This window comes from Arabidopsis lyrata (genome assembly GCF_000004255.2).
Source record: "Arabidopsis lyrata subsp. lyrata unplaced genomic scaffold ARALYscaffold_7, whole genome shotgun sequence".
In the NCBI taxonomy this organism is placed as follows: domain Eukaryota; kingdom Viridiplantae; phylum Streptophyta; class Magnoliopsida; order Brassicales; family Brassicaceae; genus Arabidopsis; species Arabidopsis lyrata.
Window position 1 is genome coordinate 22398800 of NW_003302549.1, and position 8878 is coordinate 22407677.

At 34.6% G+C, this 8878-nt stretch overlaps 2 protein-coding genes across 4 annotated transcripts; both read left to right on the forward strand.

Moving 5' to 3' along the window:
- The first annotated feature begins 568 nt into the window (after window positions 1–568).
- On the forward strand, window positions 569–4906 carry LOC110226064 (nicotinamide adenine dinucleotide transporter 1, chloroplastic-like). Of its 3 annotated transcripts, XM_021016632.1 has the most exons (5): window positions 569–2670; window positions 2749–2844; window positions 2929–3035; window positions 3114–3162; window positions 3274–4906. In XM_021016632.1, the coding sequence occupies exons 1-5, from the start codon at window positions 2601–2603 to the stop codon at window positions 3336–3338; spliced, it is 387 nt and encodes a 128-aa protein (XP_020872291.1). In that variant the 5' UTR covers window positions 569–2600; the 3' UTR covers window positions 3339–4906. The 3 variants fall into 3 exon arrangements, with proteins under 3 accessions (XP_020872291.1, XP_020872288.1, XP_020872290.1); XM_021016629.1 differs by having other exon boundaries at window positions 569–2844; XM_021016631.1 differs by having other exon boundaries at window positions 569–2844; window positions 2929–3032.
- Window positions 4907–5794: 888 nt separating this feature from the next.
- Window positions 5795–8878, forward strand: LOC110226004 (transcription factor MYB24). Its single transcript, XM_021016399.1, has 3 exons — window positions 5795–6334; window positions 7214–7343; window positions 8126–8878. The coding sequence occupies exons 1-3, from the start codon at window positions 6184–6186 to the stop codon at window positions 8493–8495; spliced, it is 651 nt and encodes a 216-aa protein (XP_020872058.1). The 5' UTR covers window positions 5795–6183; the 3' UTR covers window positions 8496–8878.

Sequence of the window (8878 nt, forward strand, 5' to 3'; positions counted from 1 at the left end):
AAGAATAGTTAATTTTCAGATTGATATAAATCAAGAGCATTGACATCTATTTATTCGTTTACTCTAAGAACATAATTAACAAATCACTAATTTTATGTTTTTCCAATGGAGACAATAAAATTATCAAAAAAATAATTTATATATTACCAAAAAAATATAATTTTGATATTTATATGTTTTTATACTTCAAATAATTACAAATATGAAACATTCCATCCTTTCATAAAAATGTTAGAACGAAACCAAAATCTACACGAATATTTGACACAACAATTGTAAGACGTGAAAAAAAAACAATCAATAGTTAAAAGCCATTAACATGAAAAAGCGCAGTACATAGAATCGTGGTCATCTAAATTACGAGAAATTTTGTAATATCCCGGTTTCAGGAATATGGTGGTGCATACGAAGAGATTTAAAAGAATTGATTTAGCCACCAAAGTGCACATATCTTTTCGGTCAACTGTCCTGAGAAAACTCCACAATTAAGCGTGCTTAAGCTGAAAAAGTTTCAGGATGGGTGACCTTCCGGGAAGTGGTTGTTGGAACTGTGTGAGTGAGGAAAAAACCCAGAAAAATATCATTTGGTGATTTTTAGGGTCGGTAAACAAGTCTTTAAAGCCTCCCGGACGTAGCGGACCAACCGTCAGAAGATGGTGGACGTGGGACCCATTAAGAAAGATGGCAGTCGGGGTGTTACAACTGATTTCAGAGCTGAATCCAGATGAATGTGAGGTAAAGAGAGCTCACACCGCCGGAGCTGACGGTCTTCATGCACAACGAGGACGTTGCGATCTGTTAGTGGGGGTGAATTGTAACACCCCGGTTTAAGGGATATGGTGGTGCCTGCGGAGAGGTAGAAAAGAATTGATTTGGCCACCTATGACATCAAAGTGCACTTATCTTTTCGGTCAACTGTTTTAAAAGAATTCCACAGTTAAGTGTGCTTAAGCAAAGAAATTTTCAGGATGGGTGACCTTCCGAGAAGTGATTGTCGGAATTGTGTGTGTGAGTGAGGACAAAACACAGGGAATGATGATGTGGTGATTTGTAGAATCGGTAAACAAGTCTTTAAAGCCCCCCGGACGTAAAAGACCAACCATCAAAAAATGGTAAGTCCACTAGCCGAGAAAAGATGTTGGACCTATTAAGAGAGATAACGGTCGGGACGTTACAAATTTTTTGCTCTAAGGGATTTCATATATAACTAAGCCCAAGTCCAATAAAAAAAATTAAAAGAGCATTGGGACAATCACATTTAAAAACAACTGAGGAGAGAGCTCATGTACTAGAGGAGATAGTACAAGTTTGATAACGATCGATCAAATTGGAGATTTGGAGGTTTATGTGCTACGTGTGAAGGAGACGACTCCGTTTAAAGTAAGAGTTTCTCGAAGCCTTTCAGAGAGATATATAGGGTTTACTCTCAACTCTCAACTCTCAACTCTCAACTCTCAAGTCTGTTGAAGCCAATGTCACGTGGAAGGCACGTGAGTGTTAAGTTGTCGTTGTAAAAACAGAAGAGAGGATAAGGTCGATTCTATTAGGAATATTTGGGAAACTAATACGTTTTCGAAAGATAATAGGAAAAGCAGTACAAACACTATTTATAATTGGCAACATCCCATGTTTCACTGTGCTGTCCTGTTTTGAAGACAATGTAACCCTCATATATTTCTTATATTTACATTAATGCCATCAACATACTTTAAGCATTAAAAATAAATTAAAAAAATGTTTTTTTTTGCTCCTTCTTTCTCGCCTCATCTTCTCCATCGATTTTCAATTTCATCTTCTTTCTCTCCTCATCTTCTTTTTTCCAAGTCTGAGAATTTTCTACAGGAATAAAAATCTGATTTTCTCGATGAAATAGTTTCGATTCTGCATCTCTATTTGAGGATGCCAGCTAAAAAAAACTCACTTTTCTGTGAATCGTTTCTGTTCGAATCTCTCCGCCGCCGAGAAAAAGTCATCAAGCTCTGCCTGCATCGGTGCTTTTTCCATCATATTCTCCGTCTTTCTTTGATCTCTCCTCTCCGTCGTCGCCAGCAAGAATAAACCACCATTTTTTCTCTCTCTCTCTCTCTCCTCGCCAGCTTCTACAATTCGAAAGTTCTTCGCATCTTGCTGTCATCACTCTCTCGCGAATCGAATCACGATTCATAATCTTCTTCATCTCTATTGCGATCTCTCTGAAATTTGTGGCTTCATGATTTCAAAATCTCTACTTGCATCACCAATCGTTGTGGGTGAGGGGTTTTGTATCGACGACATCTATAGCTCCGGAGAAGCATACTCGTCTTCGATGTTCTTCTTCTTCGTTTTGATTTTCAGATTTGTTTAACTCGGCCGCTGCGTTGACTTAATATTCTTGAGAGAGAGAGAGAGAGAGAGAGAGAGAGAGAGAGAGAGAGAGGAGAATTAAGAGACTCAGAATCAGTCAGACTCGGGATCTTTCTCGGCAATGCGACGCTTGTTCACCGCGAAATCCCTCTCCAGAGAGGAACCAACCTTTTTATCATTCTCTTCTTCTTCGGCGACGCGTTTCCACAAAGCTCTTCTTCTTCGCTCTCGTCTTCCTCTCCGTTCAGATCCAAGACATGTCCGCTAATTCTCATCCTCCTAATTCCAAAAATGTCCTCTGCAATGCAGCCGCCGGTGCCGCCGCTGGTAATTCTCTCATCTGCTTCTTTCGAAACTTTATCTTGATTTTGTTTTGGTTTATTAAAGTTTCAAAATTTCTGATAGGGGTTGTTGCGGCTACGTTTGTGTGTCCTCTTGATGTTATAAAAACGAGGTTTCAGGTTCATGGGCTACCAAAGCTCGGCGATGCAAACATCAAAGGTTTGTCCTTTTCTCCTTTAAATTTTCTCAGAAATTAGATTCCATTGCTGATGTTAGTTTTAATGATATCTCGTTTTTGATCAGGTAGTCTAATTGTTGGCAGTCTTGAGCAGATCTTCAAGAGAGAAGGGATGCATGGCTTATACTGCGGACTTTCCCCAACTGTGATGGCTCTTCTCTCCAATTGGGTAGTGAGTTTTACTTCTTCTTGGAGCTATCTTCTTTAATTCGTATTTCTTGTATTTGGGGACTGATTTGGACTTTTGCAGATTTATTTTACAATGTATGACCAGCTCAAGAGCTTTCTTTGTTCAAATGGTTAGTGCTTCTGAACTCAAACCTTCTTGATAATGATAGCTGTTTAAGTGGCTGTTTCTGCGTCATTTTTTAATCAAAACTTAAAAATTCTTCTCTGATTGTTGTAATTAGATCACAAACTCAGCGTTGGTGCTAACGTATTGGCTGCTTCTGGAGCTGGAGCTGCATCTAATTAAATGATGAATTTGTGGAATTGAAACGTTAAGGCATTGGAGAATGGAGATTTGGAGAATGGAGATTTGTTCATCTCTTGGGAAGCTGAGTCAGACGAAAAGGCTTATCCACATTTGGGACTAATGGGAGAAGTGATAAGATCCAAGGAAGAACGAACTTTGAGCATAGTAGCAATGAAGTTATAATTGTCATCTGCCAAACAGTTAAACTTCTGTGTTTGTAGCAATTAATTAAAAACATGGGTTTAAATTAAATTAATCAACAATTAAGGGTAGGTTAAGTTGAAACCGAAAATGACTATGACCGGGGTTGTGGTTTAGAAGACCGCCACGTATAGTGTCTCAGAGACTTCGAAAAGATCCACCATTCCTGCTTGTTGTTACGAAATCAAATCATTGAGTTTTGAAGTTAAAAGAGTTCGTGGAGAGGACAAACTCGCAACAAATTAATTTATTTATCCGACGAATTTTCATCAATTTTCCTCTCCATGTCCAACATTGAATTGTATGTAGTTGGAGATAATCGTAAGATACGAATAAAGAAGTGATTGATGGGATGAAGATAATGCTAATCTGAATTTCTGCATAAATGAGTATGTTTATACATATTCAGTCTATCAAAATTACCCACTCATACCAAATGTTTCCTATCTTATTTTGTAATTTTGTTAGAAGCATAATATTGTAATAGCCTAAAGAAAATAATATCGACTACATCATTCTACAAAATTCGAAGAAACCCAACCGTGTAAGAATTAATGGCGTAGAAGTTATACTAAGTGAAAGAAAAATCCCCTAAAAAGTTAAAATGAATACAAACAAAAACAAGGATTAAAGGATAAGAAGAGAAATGAGGTTCACCAGTAAACTCAATCAACTGAATACTAATAAACTCCGATACATCGGAAGTTTATCAACAGAAAAAGAGAGAGAATGAAGAAGCTATAACAAACTTTATTCAACGTAAAACTCTGTTTACAAAAACTTGACTCACTAATCTCAACGTCATTCAACAGTGATCTCAATCGTGTCGGTGGTCCAACCAACTGTACAGTGGTCTATATCTATATCTATATATGTATCTGTACAGTGGTCTATATCTGTATCTGTACAATGATCTATATTTGTATCTGTACAGTGGTCTTTTGTACAATGGTCTATATATGTACAGTGGTCTATATCTGTACAGTGGTCTATATCTGTACAGTGGTTTATATCTATATATGTACAGTGGTCTTCTGTACAGTGGTTTTCTGTACAGTGGTCTTCTGTACAGTGGTCTTCTGTACAGTGGTTTTCTGTACAGTGGTCTATATCTATTTGTACAGTGGTTTTCTGTACATTGGCTATATCTGTACAGTGGTCTATATCTATATCTATATTTGTATCTGTACAGTGGTCTATATCTGTATCTGTACATTGGTCTTTTGTACAATGGTCTATATCTGTACAGTGGTCTTCTGTACAGTGGTCTATATCTGTACAGTGGTCTTCTGTACAGTGGTCTTCCGTACAGTGGTCTTCCGTACAGTGGTCTTCTGTATAGTGGTCTATATCTGTACAGTGGTCTATATCTATATCTGTACAGTGGTCTTCTGTACAGTGGTTTTCTGTACAGTGGTCTATATCTGTACAGTGGTCTATATCTATATCTATATTTGTATCTGTACAGTGGTCTATATTTGTATCTGTACAGTGGTTTTTTGTACAATGGTCTATATCTGTACAGTGGTCTTCTGTACATTGGTATATATCTGTACAATGATTTATATATGTATATATATTATTTGTATAGTGGTGTGTAATATAAATTTTAAAAATTATTAAACAAAATGCATATCAAATGATAGAGAAAAAAACATAGATTTTTATTTATATGATCAATTTTAGAAAAATTAAATTTACGAACGAGCATTTTAATAATCAAATTTTGAGGGAATGAAATGTAATAAAGAAAGAAAAAGAAATTTATAAAAAAACATGACCCACTAAAAAAGTCCCTACACGTCTATCTCTCTCTCTCACCAAGTCCTTACTTGTAATTTCCATTCTTTGCCCTCTACCCCACTTTCTCTTCTATCTCACAAGTTTTCTATTTCACAAACAGTAAAAACTGACTATTTTACTAATTATGAATAGTAACCGTACTACTTCTACAATTATGTTTCAGAAACGTACTACTTTCCCAACAAATCCATTCTATTACACAGCTTTGTTATGTTTTCTCTTCCCCTTTAGATAATTCGTCTTCAATTAGTTTTCTCGGCTTCATTTCGATCAGTTGATTTATTCGGTTACCGGAGAATAAGAGAAATTTGCGAGTTGGATGATTGAGGATAAAACCTCACACAAAACCAGATACTTTGACACTTATTAAGCATTATGAAGCGTTATCTATTAGATCTTAAAAAATATACAAATCCATTAAAATCATATTAAGTATTTCGGTTCAAATCAAATCGAATTGGTTTATCAAATCGAAGAATGATTATACAATTAATCTTACACATACATGTTTATATATGCATGTATAAAGAAGATAGATATCATATAATATGATCATAGTTAGGTCTTGAAGCTGTATAGCTCCACATGTGTTTTGACAATATATAAAAATAAAGTAAAAACGACAATAAGTGTGGCTAATCAGTATCTAAAGTCATTTAAGATTTTGGATTAAATGTTATTAACAACACCTTAAGCTCTTGAAAAACCTTCTCTATAAAAGCAGTAGCTACCTGCCCACCACCTCAAAATATCAACTCTCTCTCTCACTTTCAGAACTCTCCTTTTCTATTTCTCTCTAGAAAAATATCCTCTATCAATCATATAGAGTAATTTCATTACAATGGAGAAAAGAGAAAGTAGTGGTGGGTCTGGATCAGGAGATCATGCAGAGGTGAGAAAAGGGCCATGGACGATGGAAGAAGATATGATTCTCATCAATTATATCGCCAATCATGGTGAAGGTGTTTGGAACTCTCTCGCCAAATCTGCAGGTCAAATTCTTTTTTATATATATATATATATATATATCAAGATCTCCAATATAAGTTATGCATAATATATGTGTGTGTTGATGAACTAGGGTTTGATCTTCACCTTCGAGGATATTATAAACATTTTAATCACTATATGATGATTTCAGTTTTTTTTTTTTTTTTAAACCTTTTATGGGTTGGATAAAAACTATACTTGAGCTTTTTGTTACTCAATCGATCTAAATATGATTATATGAATTAGGAAATTTTCTTTTCATATGAAAACAAGAAAATGGAAGCAAGACTATCCCCAAGATCTTAACACATATATAAGGGAAATCAGTAAAGAAATTTTTTTTCTTATGCCCGGATCTTAATTGAATGTTTGCTAAAAGCGGTCTTGACTGAAAAACATAAATCATCGTTTATAAATCTCTATTGTATGTATATCTAACTGGATTAGAAATTAACTACATATAATTGGAACTTTTTCTTCAAACAGATCGCTTACAAAAGGTCTTGTTTCAAACTTTATATACACACAAGCAATTAGTAATATACTACCGCAATAGCTAGGGTTTTAAAAAGTTGACCTTTCTTCTTACACTCCTGATGTAAGATAAACAAACTTATCTGGTGAAATAATCTCTGGTTAGAATTGTCACCGAAATCCACTAAAAATTGATTAGGGTTTAAAAAAGAAGAATAATTCTAAAAGTTATTTTAAACTAATAGCTAAAAACACTAATAGAAAATGAAAAATATATATTTAATTTCTTCTTTCTTTCACAAATAAATAATACATATATATACATGCATGGACATAAATAATTTTGTTTTGGCTATGGACATGCACACGATTGATATTTTGTTTCTTCGTAATTGATTGTAATATAGGACTAAAACGCACCGGAAAAAGTTGCCGGCTCCGGTGGCTGAACTACCTCCGACCTGATGTGCGACGGGGAAATATCACAGCAGAAGAACAGCTCATCATCATGGAACTTCATGCAAAATGGGGAAATAGGTTAGTGGTTACCTAAATACATTAAATTCTAAGATAATCAGGTTATGTGTAACGAGAGAAGCAAAGCTAAGTTTTCGAACATTGGATCCGTTTTATATATATTCTTGAGGCTAAAGACTGAAATGATCTTTAAAGAGACATCAAAGCAAGACATTAGGTAACGAAGCCAAACATATTGGTGGGTATAACAAAACTTTCCAATTCTTTTCAGCCATTTGTTTGAGTTTTACACACGTTTCGAAATTTCCTCACCACTAACATTAAACCTCGTGCCGATTCTCCCACAAACTTGTGCATGGTTGTTATTCTTTTACACGACCATATACAAAGACATATACCAAAATACGCATAAAAGTGATGGATATACCGAAAGTTAGATATTCCATATGGTGGTGTAACTGAAATTTTGATTGAAGTTGAATATTATTTATTTTTTCAAAAAAAAAAAACAAGTTGAAGAGTATTTGATTTAGTTACTTATCTTTCGGGTCTTGGCTCTTAAATTTTTTTAAAAAATAATCTCACTCTTGCCATGTAATAATAGCATATATTTTTTATATATGAATGTTAACTTCATTAAGGAATGAAAGGGTTTGTAACTAATTACAAAATCGAAGCATTTGGCAAATGTTGTTCTAAAATCAAAGCTTACAAAGTCTCAATGCAAACCTTTTTTTATATTCCTCGATGTAGATGTATGTAGCTGTTTCCTTGCATCAACAACCTTCAAATATAAACATTTGTTCATCATAACAAAATATATAATTCTTCATTATGATTAGGTGGTCAAAAATTGCAAAGCATTTACCAGGAAGAACCGACAACGAGATAAAGAATTTTTGGAGGACCAAGATCCAGAAATACATAATCAAGAACGGAGAAACGACGACGGTTGGATCACAAAGCTCCGAGTTCATAAACCATCATGCGACAAGCACGAGCCATGTCTTGAATGATACTCAAGAAACCATGGATATGTATTCTCCAACGATGTCGTATCAACATGCCAACAATATTAATCATCACCTTAACTACAGTAATTATGTGCCTGAATCGGAGTCGATCATGATGCCATTATCAGTTGATCAATCCGAACAAAACTATTGGAGCGTCGATGATCTATGGCCCATGAATTTATATAATGGTAATTAATTAATAAGTTAGTTAAAACCTTATATATATATTTACGGTCCAAAGAGGGTAACAATATACGAGTATTTCTAGGCCTAATACTTAATATAAACAGATATGAGAATATATGAGAATACTATATGGGTTTGCCTCATTGTTTAGAGGGAGATTTTATAGATATTTTTATATATAACTCGTATTTGCTATATATAAGCACCCATTTCCTATTGTTATTGCACCAATTCGACTTTTACATAAATAAAACAGCGGAGTGAACCATATAATTTCCGTATTTTAAAATAGTTGGTTAGTGCTCTCTTGTTAAAGAATGGTCGTTTGATGTATCATGTATGTCAGTATGTATAAGAACACCCTGCAATATATCTTATGTTTTTTTGTCATCA